This window comes from Polypterus senegalus, chromosome 4 (assembly GCF_016835505.1).
Source record: "Polypterus senegalus isolate Bchr_013 chromosome 4, ASM1683550v1, whole genome shotgun sequence".
Lineage (NCBI taxonomy): Eukaryota > Metazoa > Chordata > Cladistia > Polypteriformes > Polypteridae > Polypterus > Polypterus senegalus.
Genome location: NC_053157.1, coordinates 8,635,086 through 8,653,558, shown reverse-complemented (window position 1 = coordinate 8,653,558; position 18,473 = coordinate 8,635,086). Strand labels below are relative to the sequence as shown.

The window sequence follows — 18,473 nt, the reverse complement described above, 5'->3', positions numbered from 1 at the left end:
CCTTCACGTTGCAGGGAGGACTCCAGCTAGTGGCGTGGGGGTATTGGCCAGGATAAACTGCCGGCTGTATATTACACTATCTATCTATCTATAAATGATATAGTGCCTTTCATATCCATATATCTGTCTTATGAATGATATAAAGCCTTTCATATCTATATTATCTATATAACTGTCTATCTATCTATGAATGACAAAGCAAAAATAACATTTTGAAAATTTTGCAAATTAATTAAATACTAGTCACACTAGCAATAGAACACTGTACACCACTTTCGGACACATTTATTTCCCTGAAAAGGGGGCAGATGAAAATAAACTGGGAAAAATGTCTTTTGGAAATTCAACATGGCACATGGAGAAAGAAATATTTACTCTTAATCAGAAACTATAATCCAGTGAGGCAATGAACTTTTTTTTCCAGTATGAGAAGAAGACATTTGTTACCGACCTCAGGCCGAGGGGAACCGGGGCCAGGTACAAGCCACTGTTGCTACAGGGTGTAGCCACAACGATATGGTGTAAAGCATAAAAGAAACAGAGAGCAGTCCCGAGTCTCAGACCATACTTCTCTGTTGTTTTTTTTATTCTCCTTTTTCCAGAAATATATATATACTTCAATTTCTGCATAGATCAACATGGCAATCAGTGAAAACAATGGTGCAAGCCAATTTCCTCTGCATAACAAATAGTGTAAACTCATTTACTTTGAGTCCTTGATTAGAAACCAACTTTCCAAGGAAGCAGACAGTTCTGTATTCCCACATTGTATGTAGATGAGTTACTAAATCAAAGCAGTCTGACTATTCGAAGCAGGTGACTCTTTAGCAAGACAGGTAAATATTTATGTCCTGTAGATAGCCATCGGAAATCACAGGAAAATTAATGGAAGGAATTATTAAGGATAAGATTGAGCAACACATGACAAGGACAGGAGTGTCAGTGAACAGTCAGCATGGGTTCAGAAGAGGGAGGTCGTGTTTTACTAACATGCTGGAATTCTATGAGGAGGCAACAAAAGGATACGATCAAAGTGGAGCTTATGATATTATTTATCTGGACTTTCAGAAAGCATTTGATAAGGTGCCACATGAGAGGTTGGGCATCAAGTTAAAAGAAGTGGGAGTTCAGGGTGATGTTTTTAGATGGGTGCAGAATTGGCTGAAACACAGGAAGCAGAGGGTGATGGTGCGAGGAACCTCATCAGAACTGGCCGATGTTAAGAGTGGTGACCAGCAGGGGGTAATGCTAGGGCCGCTGCTATTTTTAATATATATAAATGATTTAGATAGGAATATAAGTAACAAGCTGGTTAAGTTTGCAGATGATACCAAGATAGGTGGATTAGCAGATAATTTGGAATCCGTTATATCATTACAGAAGGACTTGGATAGCATACAGGCTTGGGCAGATTTGTGGCAGATGAAATTTAATGTCAGTAAATGTAAAGTATTACACATAGGAAGTAAAAATATTAGGTTTGAATACACAATGGGCGGTCGGAAAATCGAGAGTACACCTTATGAGAAGGATTTAGGAGTCGTAGTGGACTCTAAGCTATCAACTTCCAAACAGTGTTCAGAAGCCATTAAGAAGGCTAACAGAATGTTAGGTTATATAGCGCCTTGATCTGTGGAGTACAAGTCCAAGGAGGTTATGCTCAACCTTTATAATGCACTGGTGAGGCCTCATCTTGAGTACTGTGTGCAGTTTTGGTCTCCAGGCTACAAAAAGGACATCGCAGCACTAGAAAAGGTCCAGAGAAGAGCGACTCGGCTGATTCCAGGTCTACAGGGGTTGAATTATGAGGAAAGATTAAAAGAGCTGAGCCTTTACAGTTTAAGCAAAAGAAGATTAAGAGGTGACATGATTGAAGTGTTTAAAATTATGAAGGGAATTAGTACAGTGGATCGAGACTTGTATTTTAAAATGAGCTCATCAAGAACACGGGGACACAGTTGGAAACTTGTTAAAGGTAAATTTCGCACAAACATTAGGAAGTTTTTCTTTACACAAAGAACGATAGACACTTGGAATAAGCTACCAAGTAGTGTGGTAGACAGTAAGACGTTAGGGACTTTCAAAACTCGACTTGATGTTTTCTTGGAGGAAACAAGTGGATAGGACTGGCGAGCTTTGTTGGGCTGAATGGCCTGTTCTCGTCTAGATTGTTCTAATTCTAATTCTAATCGGCAATAACCTGTAGCAGAATTTTCCAGACATTCTGCCTTTTCTTTAAAACACTGGTTTATAGCCCATTACTCTAAGCAACACACCAAAATGTTATTTTCGTTATAATACTGAGATCTAGCCCATTACACATGCTTGTGGTCTTCTATGAGATCCCTGTTTGGCTGGTAGCAAACTTTATGCATATTGATAACGGTGTCCTCCCTCCAGTTCTCTCCTGGTACCTGATGGGAATTGTACTCTCTGCATCTCCTCTGGTTTTTGAGTTGTCCCCCTCCATTACAGCCCCTTTTCCCCAAAGGTGCTACGTAGCCTGTACTGTAATTTGGATCAATGGCAACACACACGCAAACTTTTTCGAAAACTGGTTCTGCCATTTTTGCATAATTTGCAAATAAACAGATTACGGTTTTATTTAAATAAGGTAGATTTGTTGATTTTTGTCCAAAATGATGCAACATAACATACTTCAGTCCACTTAAACTATTCGGGCTGCTGTTGTGGGGTAATACTGTAGGTGGTCAGATCATATTTCTGCAGCATTGGACACACACTAAGCAGAAACCAGCCCTGGACAGATTGTGTAAAGAAATGACATTCACCAAGGCTCTCACAGGAATCCATCTGACAAGTATGTTTTTGAGAATGTGTGAGGAAAACCCAAAGTGCAGACTTGATAGAGACATGTGACAGATGAAAGATGCAGAACAGTAAGCCATCCCCACAAACCCAGACCATTTGTTTTCAGTGTTTTTTTTAGTTGCATCCCTGGCAGTTTTAGTGATAATCTAAAAGTCAAATGTTGTGTTAGTGGTAGGTGGGAGCTGAACCAGTTGCAGACATCGGGGTGTAGTGGATAAAGAAACTGTATGTCACAAGGTTACTGGTTCAAATCTCACATTCCATCCATTATTTGGCCCCAAACAAGTCTTAATTTGTGTGTGCTCATGTAAACAGTATTGCTTTCGACTTTTAGATGATGATTTCTAGTTGAAAATGCTACATCACATAACAGCTTTTCCTTAGTTTGTGCTTTATTTACAACAGAGTAATAAAAATAGTGGTCATTCTTTACATGTATATAGCGCTTTTCTCACAACTCGAGGCACTTTACATATTGAGAGGAGAGCCACTTTAGCCACCACCAATGTGCATCATCCACCTGGATAATGCAATGGCAGCCATTTTGTGCCAGTATGCCCACCACACTTTAGCTATTATGGGGTGAAGGGATCAGATAGATAGTTAGCCAATTAGAGACAGGGGATGATTATGGTTCCAGAATGACTAGGCTAGGCTATCGAGAGCAATTTAGCCTGAACATCGGGGTGCACCAAATTGCTGTATTTTTTCACTTCCAGTACTGGCCAGTTATACGATTTCATGAAAATAATGACATTTTTCAAAATCTATGGTATCCTTGGTCTTGGGGTAGAGAGGCGGCTAAACCATGTGCCTGCAAGCTGGTTCAGTCCACATCATCATACTTGTAAAGTGTCTTGATATGGTGCACTCTATACAATACAATACAATACAATACAGTTTATTTTTGTATAGCCCAAAATCACACAGGAAGTGCCGCAATGGGCTTTAACAGGCCCTGCCTTTTGACAGCCCCCCAGCCTTGACTCTCTGAGAAGACAAGGAAAACTCCCAAAAACCTTTAGGGAAAAATGGAAGAAACCTCGGGAAAGGCAGTTCAAAGAGAGACCCTTTCCAGGTAGGTTGGGCAGTGGGTGTCAAAAGTAGGGGTCAATACAATACAATACACAGAACAGAACAATTCCTTAATACAGCATAATAATAAAAATTTTAGAAGTACGGTTTAACAGTAGATGATATGACATAATTAGGTTTGGATATTTTAGAGTCCTGGAGACCTCATCCATCTAGCTGCCTCCCCATTTGGCCATGCCACGGCTGAAACGCTGCTCCGATGAAAGGACCCCTCTTTCCCATGATTCCTGTGATCCTCCATCAGGGATGACTTTACCATAGGCAGGCAAACAACTTGGCAGTGGGGCCGTGGCACCAATTGCCACATTTGGGTACCGAGAAAAGAAACAGAATAGGTGAGGGTTAGTATTCAAATATAATTATCATGTTACTTATGTTATAGTGCTAATGACTAACAACAGAGATGCAGTCTGTACAGTTAATCAGCAGCTCTAGTCAGGATATGCTAAACTGAAGTAGTGAGTCTTCAGCCGGGATTTAAAGGCTGAGACTGAAGGGGCATCTCTTATGGAAGCAGGAAGACCATTCCACAGTTTAGGGGCCCTGTAACTAAAAGCTCGACCTCCCACTGTTATTTTATTAATCCTTGGAATCCTAAGCAGGCCGGCATCTTGAGATCTTAATGTGCTACCAGGTTTGTAAGTCATGATAAGTTCAGACAAGTAAGCGGACCTTGGCCATTTAATGCTTTATATGTTAAAAGGAGGATTTTGAAATCTGCCCTAAACTTAACTGGGAGCCAGTGTAAAGATTTAAGAACTGGGGTTATGTGTTCATATTTTCTTGTTCTTGTAATAATTCTTGCAGCGGCATTTTGGATTAACTGGAGGCTGTATAGAGAACAGTTTGAACAGCCAGTGAACACCGCATTGCAGTAGTCAATCCTACTAGAGATAAATGCATGAATTAATTTCCTGTTTATTTAGAAAGCGCCTTTAATTTCCTAACATTTTAAGATGGAAAAACATGTTTTGGACGACTTTTGTAATCAAAGATAACTCCTAGATTGCGGGCTGATTCAGTAAAATTAATTGGGATTCCAACTGAGTTAAATGACGACAAAATATTGCTGTGATCAGCGTCATTCCCTCCAACAATTAACATCTCTGTTTTATCTGTATTTAAAGACAAGTAGTTCTCTATAGAAAGGTGTTCTAAAAATAAGAGTATGTCTCTATTATAATAAAAAAAAATCCAGGGATGAGACGAGACCTTTTAGCCTGGGACGAGACGTGACTTTTTCAGAGAGATACTTTCATGTCCCACGAGACAAGACTTTGTGCCAAGAGATTTAACCATGCCCGGGGCTGGAAATAAAAGACAAAGAGTAGATGACGAAGTAGAACGTCGTAAAGAATTCAAAAATGTTGGAGCGATACACATAGTAAAATTCGCATTAGCGCAAATAAATGGAAATTATTACTCTGTGAAATAACGGAACATCGTGTGGTGGACCCCGGCTGGGACGCTTCTTCATTATATGTTCAGGGGGAGCAGCCATGGACTGTGCAGTACCTCCCCCTGGACGCTATATGACCGCCCCCCTGGGTTGGAGCTGTGCCTCGGTTTCCCACAGGGCTCCATGGGAATTGGAGTTGTGTGCAGCCTTTTGGGTCCCGCAGGCACTGCCAGGGTGTGCTGCAGCTGGGACTCCTGAGCCCGTATGGGCAGTATATTTGCCACACCCGGAAGTGCAGCCAGAACTCGACAGTCAACCACCTGGAGCACTTCTGGGTGGACTATAAAAGGGGCCAGCTGCCACCACTCAATGGCCAGAGTCGGGAGGAAGAGTGGTGGTGGTGCAAAAGAGGAGTGTGGTGTGCTTTATTTTGCTTTGGTCTGTTTTGGGATCGTGTTGTGCCTGTGGGGGTCACGGGGCAGACGTGCCCCACAGGTGAAGAAAAATAAAAGTTGTTTGTTTTTACAAGTGCCTCCGGTGTGAGTCTGTGTCGGGTCAGGTTCCTATATAATGCCTTGTTACAGTCGAAAAGAGATCGAATATATTGTTCGGATTTAAAGTTTAAGTCTGAGACTTGTAGATCATCTAATTCATGTTGCCATCAGGGAAAAGTAGTATTTCTTCCCAAAGAAGAGGCGTATCCATGAGAATTAAAAGATTTGTTGTTTGGCGAAAGTGAAATCCCACAAGAGAAAATGTCAAGCCCTGCGAGACGAGAGCTTATGCAAAGAGATTTGGAAAAGTCCCGTCCACATCTAAAGCATTTACAACCACACACACGGTTCAATCATTTCTCATTTGTGTAAATGCTATTTGTCAGACGCAGTTTGTGTAGAGAGAAAGAAATGATATTCACTCACGGGCTGTAATTCATTGCGTTGTCATGATGTAATCAAACACAGAATCAAAATTCAATGCGATCTTGACAAAAAGGTAAAAGCGAAAAGAGATCGAATGTATGGAGAAAGGTGATATGACAGAAGGATGTAGATATTGTTTTGCTTTAAACTTTAAGTCGAAGATTATAGATCGCCTAATTTGTGTTGCCATCAGGGAAAAGTAGTGTTTCTTTCCAATGAAGAGGCCTATCTATGATAATTAAAAGATGCAGAAACCAGCCCTGGACAGATTGTGTAAAGAAATGACATTCACCAAGGCTCTCACAGGAATCCATCTGACAAGTATGTTTTTGAGAATGTGTGAGGAAAACCCAAAGTGCAGACTTGATAGAGACATGTGACAGATGAAAGATGCAGAACAGTAAGCCATCCCCACAAACCCAGACCATTTGTTTTCAGTGTTTTTTTTAGTTGCATCCCTGGCAGTTTTAGTGATAATCTAAAAGTCAAATGTTGTGTTAGTGGTAGGTGGGAGCTGAACCAGTTGCAGACATCGGGGTGTAGTGGATAAAGAAACTGTATGTCACAAGGTTACTGGTTCAAATCTCACATTCCATCCATTATTTGGCCCCAAACAAGTCTTAATTTGTGTGTGCTCATGTAAACAGTATTGCTTTCGACTTTTAGATGATGATTTCTAGTTGAAAATGCTACATCACATAACAGCTTTTCCTTTGTTTGTGCTTTATTTACAACAGAGTAATAAAAATAGTGGTCATTCTTTACATGTATATAGCGCTTTTCTCACAACTCGAGGCACTTTACATATTGAGAGGAGAGCCACTTTAGCCACCACCAATGTGCATCATCCACCTGGATAATGCAATGGCAGCCATTTTGTGCCAGTATGCCCACCACACTTTAGCTATTATGGGGTGAAGGGATCAGATAGATAGTTAGCCAATTAGAGACAGGGGATGATTATGGTTCCAGAATGACTAGGCTAGGCTATCGAGAGCAATTTAGCCTGAACATCGGGGTGCACCAAATTGCTGTATTTTTTCACTTCCAGTACTGGCCAGTTATACGATTTCATGAAAATAATGAATTTTTCAAAATCTATGGTATCCTTGGTCTTGGGGTGTAGAGAGGCGGCTGAAGCATGTGCCTGCAAGCTGGTTCAGTCCACATCATCATACTTGTAAAGTGTCTTGATATGGTGCACTCTATACAATACAATACAATACAATACAGTTTATTTTTGTATAGCCCAAAATCACACAGGAAGTGCCGCAATGGGCTTTAACAGGCCCTGCCTTTTGACAGCCCCCCAGCCTTGACTCTCTGAGAAGACAAGGAAAAACTCCCAAAAAACCTTTTAGGGAAAAATGGAAGAAACCTCGGAAAGGCAGTTCAAAGAGAGACCCTTTCCAGGTAGGTTGGGCGTGCAGGGTGTCAAAAGTAGGGGTCAATACAATACAATACACAGAACAGAACAATTCCTTAATACAGCATAATAATAAAAATTTTAGAAGCACGGTTTAACAGTAGATGATATGACATAATTAGGTTTGGATATTTTAGAGTCCTGGAGACCTCATCCATCTAGCTGCCTCCCCATTTGGCCATGCCACGGCTGAAAGCGTTGCTCCGATGAAAGGACCCTCTTTCCCATGATTCCTGTGATCCTCCATCAGGGATGACTTTACCATAGGCAGGCAAACAACTTGGCAAGTGGGCCGTGGCACCAATTGCCACATTTGGGTACCGAGAAAGAAACAGAATAGGTGAGGGTTAGTATTCAAATATAATTATCATGTTACTTATGTTATAGTGCTAATGACTAACAACAGAGATGCAGTCTGTACAGTTAATCAGCAGCTCTAGTCAGGATATGCTAAACTGAAGTAGTGAGTCTTCAGCCGGGATTTAAAGGCTGAGACTGAAGGGGCATCTCTTATGGAAGCAGGAAGACCATTCCACAGTTTAGGGGCCCTGTAACTAAAAGCTCGACCTCCCACTGTTATTTTATTAATCCTTGGAATCCTAAGCAGGCCGGCATCTTGAGATCTTAATGTGCTCAGGTTTGTAAGTCATGATAAGTTCAGACAAGTAAGCGGACCTTGGCCATTTAATGCTTTATATGTTAAAAGGAGGATTTTGAAATCTGCCCTAAACTTAACTGGGAGCCAGTGTAAAGATTTAAGAACTGGGGTTATGTGTTCATATTTTCTTGTTCTTGTAATAATTCTTGCAGCGGCATTTTGGATTAACTGGAGGCTGTATAGAGAACAGTTTGAACAGCCAGTGAACACCGCATTGCAGTAGTCAATCCTACTAGAGATAAATGCATGAATTAATTTCCTGTTTATTTAGAAAGCGCCTTAATTTCCTAACATTTTTAAGATGGAAAAAACATGTTTTGGACGACTTTGTAATCAAAGATAACTCCTAGATTGCGGGCTGATTCAGTAAAATTAATTGGGATTCCAACTGAGTTAAATGACGACAAAATATTGCTGTGATCAGCGTCATTCCCTCCAACAATTAACATCTCTGTTTTATCTGTATTTAAAGACAAGTAGTTCTCTATAGAAAGGTGTTCTAAAAAATAAGAGTATGTCTCTCTATTATAATAAAAAAAAATCCAGGGATGAGACGAGACCTTTTAGCCTGGGACGAGACGTGACTTTTTCAGAGAGATACTTTCATGTCCCACGAGACAAGACTTTGTGCCAAGAGATTTAACCATGCCCGGGGCTGGAAATAAAAGACAAAGAGTAGATGACGAAGTAGAACGTCGTAAAGAATTCAAAAATGTTGGAGCGATACACATAGTAAAATTCGCATTAGCGCAAATAAATGGAAATTATTACTCTGTGAAATAACGGAACATCGTGTGGTGGACCCCGGCTGGGACGCTTCTTCATTATATGTTCAGGGGGAGCAGCCATGGACTGTGCAGTACCTCCCCCTGGACGCTATATGACCGCCCCCCTGGGTTGGAGCTGTGCCTCGGTTTCCCACAGGGCTCCATGGGAATTGGAGTTGTGTGCAGCCCTTTTGGGTCCCGCAGGCACTGCCAGGGTGTGCTGCAGCTGGGACTCCTGAGCCCGTATGGGCAGTATATTTGCCACACCCGGAAGTGCAGCCAGAACTCGACAGTCAACCACCTGGAGCACTTCTGGGTGGACTATAAAAGGGGCCAGCTGCCACCACTCAATGGCCAGAGTCGGGAGGAAGAGTGGTGGTGGTGCAAAAGAGGAGTGTGGTGTGCTTTATTTTGCTTTGGTCTGTTTTGGGATCGTGTTGTGCCTGTGGGGGTCACGGGGCAGACGTGCCCCACAGGTGAAGAAAAATAAAAGTTGTTTGTTTTTACAAGTGCCTCCGGTGTGAGTCTGTGTCGGGTCAGGTTCCTATATAATGCCTTGTTACAGTCGAAAAGAGATCGAATATATTGTTCGGATTTAAAGTTTAAGTCTGAGACTTGTAGATCATCTAATTCATGTTGCCATCAGGGAAAAGTAGTATTTCTTCCCAAAGAAGAGGCGTATCCATGAGAATTAAAAGATTTGTTGTTTGGCGAAAGTGAAATCCCACAAGAGAAAATGTCAAGCCCTGCGAGACGAGAGCTTATGCAAAGAGATTTGGAAAAGTCCCGTCCACATCTAAAGCATTTACAACCACACACACGGTTCAATCATTTCTCATTTGTGTGAATGCTATTTGTCAGACACAGTTCGTGTAGAGAGAAAGAAATGATATTCACTCACGGGCTGTAATTCATTGCGTTGTCATGATGTAATCAAACACAGAATCAAAATTCAATGCGATCTTGACAAAAAGGTAAAAGCGAAAAGAGATCGAATGTATGGAGAAAGGTGATATGACAGAAGGATGTAGATATTGTTTTGCTTTAAACTTTAAGTCGAAGATTGTAGATCGTCTAATTTGTGTTGCCATCAGGGAAAAGTAGTGTTTCTTTCCAATGAAGAGGCCTATCTATGATAATTAAAAGATTTGTTGTTTGGTGAAAGTGAAATCCACATACACGAGTGGCAGAGTTGCAAAAGGTCTGGGCGGGTTGGCGATCTAAGTGAGCCGGGGGCAAAGCCCCCTAATTTATATAAAAATGAAGTGGTTTTTTTTGTTCAAGATGGTGGGTTGTAGGAGTAAGGTGTATTTTATTAGAGAATCTAGCCCAGAGATGGCAACAAAATGTAAAAAATGTTTTGATGGGATATTTTTTACCATCTTAATTTTTAACTTTTTTTTTCTTGATAGGTGAAAATGAGTACTTTACCAGCAATACCAAGACAGAATGTGGGGCTTTTCCCTTCTATAAATGCACCATCCTCTTTCACGTCACAAGCAAAGAAGACATATAGGTAAGCAGTTACAGCTCATGCTTTCCACTTGGTCCAGTTATTTTCTTTAAAAGATATAACACACTACTAATAATTTCTGTTTTTTTGGGGGGAAATAAAATATATGGGGGACATATGCCTAAAAATAAGTAAGATATTTTTTGCTTGCAAAGAAAAGCTTGTCGGTGCTGAGATTATTATAACTATTAGTTTCTTCTGTTTTGGCCTCAGCTATGGATTTAGCACAATAAAATGGCTGACAAGGACATTATGTTCAGCTATTGAATTTCTTGTAAAGGAATACATTCCTGTGGCTGACTTTTATGCATTACCTGAAAATGCATATGGAGATGCCTCCGTGGACACTAGCAGTGGTGGTAGATGAAAGGGTGTGTGTTTTAAACACAAATATTACTGCTTTGTCGCTTAGAGGTTGCCTACAAACATCCTCTTGTCAAGAGCAAAACACAAAAAAAGAGATCTGACAGAATCAATGATTGGCAAGCAGAAAAATTGAGGCTGGTAAGTTTTAAGGTCACTGCAAGGGAAAATTCTCACTTACAAAATGGTGGTGATCAGGGTATAGATTTTGTAAAGAAGTACACAAAGATTTGATTACCACGTGGGTTGCTTTTCAGATCTTTATTGAACAATATATCGAATCATAAAAATGTATATGCTCAGTAAACGTTTGGTTTGGACATGTGCAGAGGAGAAATGCTGAGTATATTGGGAGAAGGATGCTAAGGATAGAGCTGACGGGTGAGAGGAGAAGGGGAAGGACTAAGAGAAGGTTTATGGATGTGGTGCGAGAGGACATGCAGGTGATGGTGTGACAGAAGATGGAGAGGTTAGGAGCATGCACTGATACAGCGCATTGCTGCACTCACCACATGACAAACCAACTCAGGAACCCAGATTAGGACCCAAGTGCAGCCATGTGGAAGAAGATGTAGAAGATGATCTGCTGTGGCGACCCCTGGCTGGAGTAGCTGAAAGAAGAAGAAGATATTGAATCATAAAAACGTTTATGCTCAGTAAATGTATTTATGGTGTAATAATGAAAGAAAGAATAATTTAAATTGCACCTACAGTAAATTTTTTCTAGTTGTCAGTACTGCCTCTCTCTCCCTCAGCCACTACATTTCTGCCCTGAGATGTATTGGCAGAGGGATTTGGACTCCAATCATTGGATCAGACATCACCTGTTTTAACAAGCTGACTTAAAGGGAGAACTCTCTCAGTCAGCAGAAAACAAATATAACATGATAACTTAATATGCTCCTGCAAAATCTTTCACCCTGGCCACACCAAGAAAATGTTTAAATGTGTATTTTGAAATCCATATTGATGCAAAGAGTGAGAATTTTCGTCCAGATCTCTTGTCTCATGCATTGTCTAAAATGAAGACTAGTTGTATTTTACATAGGGTTTAAAATAAGAGAGTGTTTGATCCTGGTTCTAGAAGACTGTATTGGGCATGTGCACTTTGATTATGACAAATACCAACATTGAGAAGGAGCTCTCTTATTAAGCAAACCGCTTTCCTTCAATTTGTTTCATCAATCCAGAAATCGCTACTGGTATTTATCAGTGATACTAAGTTTTGGTGGCATTGCTTGCTGGGGCTTTGCTTTTAATGTCGAGGTCATTGAAAGCAGTTCTTGGTAATGATCACACAAATGGAAATGACACAACAGTAGATGCGCCTCTTCCTTATTGACTGCTTTTTGCTTCTTTGCTGTCTGCTCCTTGTTAATTACTTGTCTCGGTAGTGAAATACATGCACGTTTACACAGATATGGAACTCTAACCAGCATTGTCTTTGTCTTAATCTCAGACAATTTGTGAATTCAGAGGGAAGACAATACATCTTTTTCATTATCAGTTAACTAAGGTCACTTTTGTCTGAAGAGTTAGTCTTATTTAGTTTTTTTTCTTTCTTTTTATGATTTAAATAGGTGATTCATTTGCTGTATTTCAGTTATCACAGTAGCTAATAAGATGGCAATACAAAATACAGTAATCCCTCCTCGATCGGGGGGTTCTGGAACGCAAATGTGGTGCGAGAGGACATGCAGGTGATGGTGTGACAGAAGAAGAGGTTAGGAGCATGCACTGATACAGCGCATTGCTGCACTCACCACATGACAAACCAACTCAGGAACCCAGATTAGGACCCAAGTGCAGCCATGTGGAAGAAGATGTAGAAGATGATCTGCTGTGGCGACCCCTGGCTGGAGTAGCTGAAAGAAGAAGAAGATATTGAATCATAAAAACGTTTATGCTCAGTAAATGTATTTATGGTGTAATAATGAAAGAAAGATTAATTTAAATTGCACCTACAGTAAATTTTTTCTAGTTGTCAGTAGTTGCGTTCCAGAACCCCCCACGATAGATGAAAATCCGCGAAGTAGAAACCATATGTTTGTGTAGTTATTTTTAGATATTTTAAGCCCTTATAAACTCTCCCACACTGTTAACATTATTAGAGCCCTCTAGACATGAAATAACACCCTTTAGTCAAACGTTTAAACTGTGCTCCATGACAAGACAGAGATGACAGTTCTTTCTCACAATTAAAAGAATGCAAACATATCATCAAAGGAGTGCACGCGTCAGGAGCAGAGAATTTCAGAGAGAGAGAGCGCTCGCTAAGAAAAGCAAACAATCAAAAAATCAATATGTGCTTTTGTGCTTTTAAGTATGCCAAAGCACCGCGATAAAACGGCATTTTTTTATAGAAGCATCCGTATCTTCTAGGCAAACAGCCCCTCTGCTCACACCCCCTCCGTCAGAGAGTGAGAGAAACATAGAAAAGCAAACAATCAAGCACCGCGTGGGAAGCACATCGTATATCATTGAGGAGTTTTATTTATTATGTAACACATGCTCTGATTGGGTAGTTTCTAAGCCATCCGCCAATAGCGTCCCTTGTATGAAATCAACTGGGCAAACAAACTGAGGAAGCGTGTAGAATAAATTAAAAGACCCATTGTCTGCAGAAATCCGTGAACCAGCGAAAAATCCGTGATATATATTTAGATATGCTTACATTTAAAATCCGCGATAGAGTGAAGCCGCGAAAGTCGAAGCGCGATATAGCGAGGGTTTACTGTACTAGCAACATCAGTATAATGAAGAAGTGTTTTTGTTATACTGTATTAAAAACTGAATAGTTCTATGCTTCCATAATGGTAAAATATTCTAAATATGAAGCAACGTAACACTTAAGTTATTCAGAACTTATTTTTTTTTTTTAAATCTGAATGTTTTTTTTTGTGTTTATGATCCTGAATTGGTATAAATGGATTTGAAAAATGAATAAATGCAAGAAAATCCTACTCCTAATATAACTTCTCTGCTAAGACTCAGTACTCACTTGAAAAATGCAGCCTTTTACTTATCAAAATGCATTGTATTTTTAAAGCCATTAATCTCTTTCACTGCTGTACAAAATACTATATTTTTGACCATCTAAAATGTCTAAATGCTTTCTTTAGCAATATTAAATAAAATATAATTTAATCATGTTAATATACATTGTAAACTGCAATATATTTATTTTTAAAGAAGTTGATCTTCTCCGCTGCTGTACAGAATGCTATATTTTATGAAAACATCCCTACAATTTCTGTGGTGGGTCGGTGCCCTGCCCGGGTTTGGTTCCTGCCTTGTGCCCTGCGTTGGTTAGGATTGGCTCCAGCAGACCCCCGTGACCCTGTGTTCGGATTCAGCATGTTAGGAAATGGATGGATGGATGAATCCCTACAATTTAAACTAAATATACTTTAATCATGTTAATATTAACTGTGGGAATCCTGTGGGGGGTGCTCCGGGAGTATGGGGTACCGGACCCCTGATAAGAGCTGTTCGGTCTCTGTACAACCGGTGTCAGAGTTTGGTCCGCATTGCCGGCAGTAAGTCGAGCCCGTTTCCAGTGAGAGTTGGACTCCGCCAGGGCTGCCCTTTGTCACCGATTCTGTTCATAACTTTTATGGACAGAATTTCTAGGCACAGCCAGGGTGTTGAAGGGGTCCGGTTTGGTGGACTCAGGATTGGGTCACTGCTTTTGCAGATGATGTTGTCCTGTTTGCTTCATCAGGCTGTGATCTTCAGCTCTCTCTGGATCGGTTCGCAGCTGAGTGTGAAGCGGCTGGGATGAGAATCGGCACCTCCAAATCCGAGCATGGTCCTCAGCCGGAAAAGGGTGGAGTGCCCTCTCAGGGTTGGAGGAGAGATCCTGCCCCAAGTGGAGGAGTTCAAGTATCTCGGGGTCTTGTTCACGAGTGAGGGAAGAATGGAGCGTGAGATCGACAGGCGGATCGGTGCAGCATCCGCAGTGATGCAGGCTCTGCATCGGTCTGTCGTGGTGAAAAAGGAGCTGAGCCGTAAGTCAAAGCTCTCAATTTACCAGTCGATCTTCGTTCCTACCCTCACCTATGGTCATGAGCTATGGGTAGCAACCGAAAGAACGAGATCGCGAATACAAGCGGCTGAAATGAGTTTCCTCCGCAGGGTGTCTGGGCTTTCCCTTAAAGATAGGGTGAGAAGCTCAGTCATCCGGGAGGGGCTCAGAGTAGAGCCACTGCTCCTCCGCATCGAGAGGAGTCAGATGAGGTGGCTCGGCATCTGATCAGGATGCCTCCTGGACGCCTCCCTGGTGAGGTGTTCCGGGCACGTCCAACCGGGAGGAGGCCCCGGGGAAGACCCAGGACACGCTGGAGGGACTATGTCTCCCGGCTGGCCTGGGAACGCCTTGGGATTCTCCCAGAAGAGCTGGAAGAAGTGGCCGGGGAGAGGGAAGTCTGGGCCTCTCTGCTTAAGCTACTACCCCCGCGACCCGACCTCGGATAAGTGGAAGAGGATGGATGGATGGATGGATGGATGTTAATATGCATTGTAAACTGCATTGTATTTATTTTTAAAGCCGTTGATCTTCTCCTCTGCTGTACAGAATGCTATATCTTATGAAAAGATCCCTACAATTTAAACTAATTATACTTTAATCATGTTAATATGCATTGTAAAATGCATTTTATTTATTTTTAAAGCCATCGATCTTTTCTGCTACTGTATAAAAACACTACATTTTATAATATCCCTACTTTAATTTAACTAAATATATTTTAATCACTTTAATATGAAAAAACTATGGTTGACAAAATTACCCCAAAGATTTCCAAGTTGCCGATATTATTATTATTATTATTATTATTATTATTATTATTATTATTATAATAGAGTGACTTCATGCAGTTATTCATTTTGAGGTAAAGGCTTTAATTTGGATATTCTGCAACAACAATAATAATTATAATAATAATACATTGTTTAAAATTAGGAAGATAAAAGATATTAAAATATGAGTGCAGTGGATCCCAGGATAATTATTACACAACTGTATCACGTTGAAGGAAAATGATTTTAACAGCGTGTGTGGCGAAGAATAGAGAAGCTTGTGCAGTAAACCAAAGAACATTTTCTTGTTCCCTGTATTAGGTTTTTATTCTTAAACACTCAATGCAAATGTGAATTTAGCAAAAAAAAGTTGTTTCCTGACAGCCCAGTGTTATCTTAGTATGTTCTCCTTTAGTCACAGTAGACAGATAGTAGATCGTAGGAGACAGTATCGTAGATAGTACTTTATTTATTCCCAGGGGGAAATGCAGCTTTTTAGGGAAGACCAATAAATATATAAATACATAATATAATAAAAACACAACACTCCCACCCCTCCCAAATACACACCAAATTTACTAAAAGAAAGAAAACTTCTGACTTAGCTAAAGATAAAAGAAAGCAGTCACAGTGGGTCATTCTAAAGACATACTGCTAACTGATGTCACTATTCAAACTGAAGCAACACGGTCTACTAAGAAAAAAACGAGTCGGCTCTGCGCTTACTTACTGTACGTGCTTCTGTGTCACAAGACCAGACCAGTGCAGGCTGTCATTGATGTGGACCCCCAAGTACTTGTAGCAGTGTGCCATCTCCACATCCACTCCCTTTATAGTGACTGGACATGCAAGCTCTTTGGTGCGGCAAGTGATTTGAGGCGCCAATGAAAATACACTGTTTTGTTTAGTCATTTTAGTTTTGTGCATTATGTAGGATATGCTACGAATACCACAATCATTTTTTAATTCATTGTTTTTCTCTCCTTAGATTTTTCTGTGCAATTAAAGTTTCTCTAGTACATTTATCTCCAGAGGGTTTTTTTTCTTTAATATGTACAACAAATGCAATGCTCAAAATCAGACGTTTCAAATATGATGTGCAGATTTTTCTTTTACTGTATTTTCACTTTCAGGTTGGCTCCTTTTTTTTTTTTTTTAAAAAAAAGTTCTTATTTAGCTTATACAACAGTAATAAAAGCTACACTTTTCCTTTCTTGTGTATCACAGCAGGCTTGTACAGTATATTTTTATCCTGCTAATTGACCTGAGGGTTTACTGAGCTTTTTTTTTTTTTCAAATGGAGATCTGTTAATGTAATTATAAGCAGGCAGTAAAGGTACGTTACGTTTCAGGCAGAGAACAGAAGTACTGTAATAGTAATTAAATGACAGAAAGCGGCCCTAGCCCATTAGTTTTAAAGGCAACAGGACAGATTCTATAAGGCCATTACAAGTGACCATTTACAAACGTCCACTATGTTTAGCATTTGAAGTGTGATGGCTGTTATTTATCCAGGGTTCATTCCACCCTTACACCTAGAACAACCAAGATAGGGTCTGCCCATCACCTTCACATGAAAAGCTGGTGAATGAAAGTTTATATGTGTACAGTATGTATGTGTTTGTGTAGGTTTTCTCCAGTTATGCAGGTCTCCTACAATTCCGAGACATGCAGTCAGGTCCTCTTCCTTCTATGGATTATCCAAGTAGGGGTTTGGACTCGTTTCCATTCCTCAGGGCTGATTCCTGCCTTTTGGCCTCAAATTCCCTGAGCAGGCTTTGGATCCTCATGACAATGAAGTGGATAAGTGGGTCATAAAATGGATGGATGGATAGAGACAAGGATGTTGTTGAGGAGTAATAGAAGAGGTATGTCCCAGAGACGAGCAGGAAGAAAATAATACTATCCTTTCAAAATGTTGAGCTAAAACTTTGTGTTTTACTGCTTTATTAATGTTTGTACATAACTTTTGTTAATTCTGTCCAATAAAAATATTGACTGCCTTTTTAGTTACTATTTTTTCAAATGAAACAGAAATCAACCATTTATACGTGAATATGCACCCAGATTGTATTTTAATTTTTATCTGTAAGTCAGTATGTTGTTTTTTATTTTTGATTAATTAAGTGAACAGCAGTCTTACTTCAGAAAATGAAAGTTGGATAGACATTTTCAGTATTTCCATAATAATTACTGCAATACACCAAAATAATACTCGGGTGTTCAGTTTTATTATCTGAATAATTTTGTGTTGTATAATATTATTACAGTTTTGCAATCTTAAATTTACTGACATTTTACTTTTCTATTTGTATTTTTTTGTTAGGGTTTTCATTAAGGGCAAAGATCCTATCAGAATACCATCTTGGCATGAAAAGCTTTCAAAATTTTCCAAATCAGAGATTGCAGCGTAAGTATTTTCAGAAAAGAACATCACGGTCTATTTGTCTTCTTGAAGTCTCTTCCATTAAAGCTGCAGGCATTTCATACATTTTAAGTAAAGAAGTTTACTGTCTTCATTTGTTAAAGCCTTTAGTATTTTATTATTTTTATTTTCATGTCCATTAACATAACTAAGAAATAACATAGGAAATATGAAGAACATTCCAGGCCATTCAGTCTATCAAGCACATCTAATTATAACAAGATGTTGTTACTAGTGTGCAAGTTCTGCATTTTCTGAACCTTAAACACTGCATT

The 18,473-nt window shown here is 40.0% G+C and overlaps 1 protein-coding gene across 2 annotated transcripts in view; it reads left to right on the top strand.

The window, feature by feature from the left end:
• The window catches only part of ttc29 (tetratricopeptide repeat domain 29), a 263,802-nt gene that overhangs the window by 14,133 nt on the left and 231,196 nt on the right, over window positions 1–18,473 (top strand). For both annotated transcript variants that reach the window (XM_039750219.1, XM_039750218.1), the window contains exons 2-3: window positions 10,510–10,613; window positions 18,100–18,183. In XM_039750219.1, coding sequence (XP_039606153.1) covers window positions 10,516–10,613; window positions 18,100–18,183 — 182 coding nt within the window. In that variant the 5' untranslated portion in view covers window positions 10,510–10,515. The remainder of the gene's footprint in view (window positions 1–10,509; window positions 10,614–18,099; window positions 18,184–18,473) is intronic.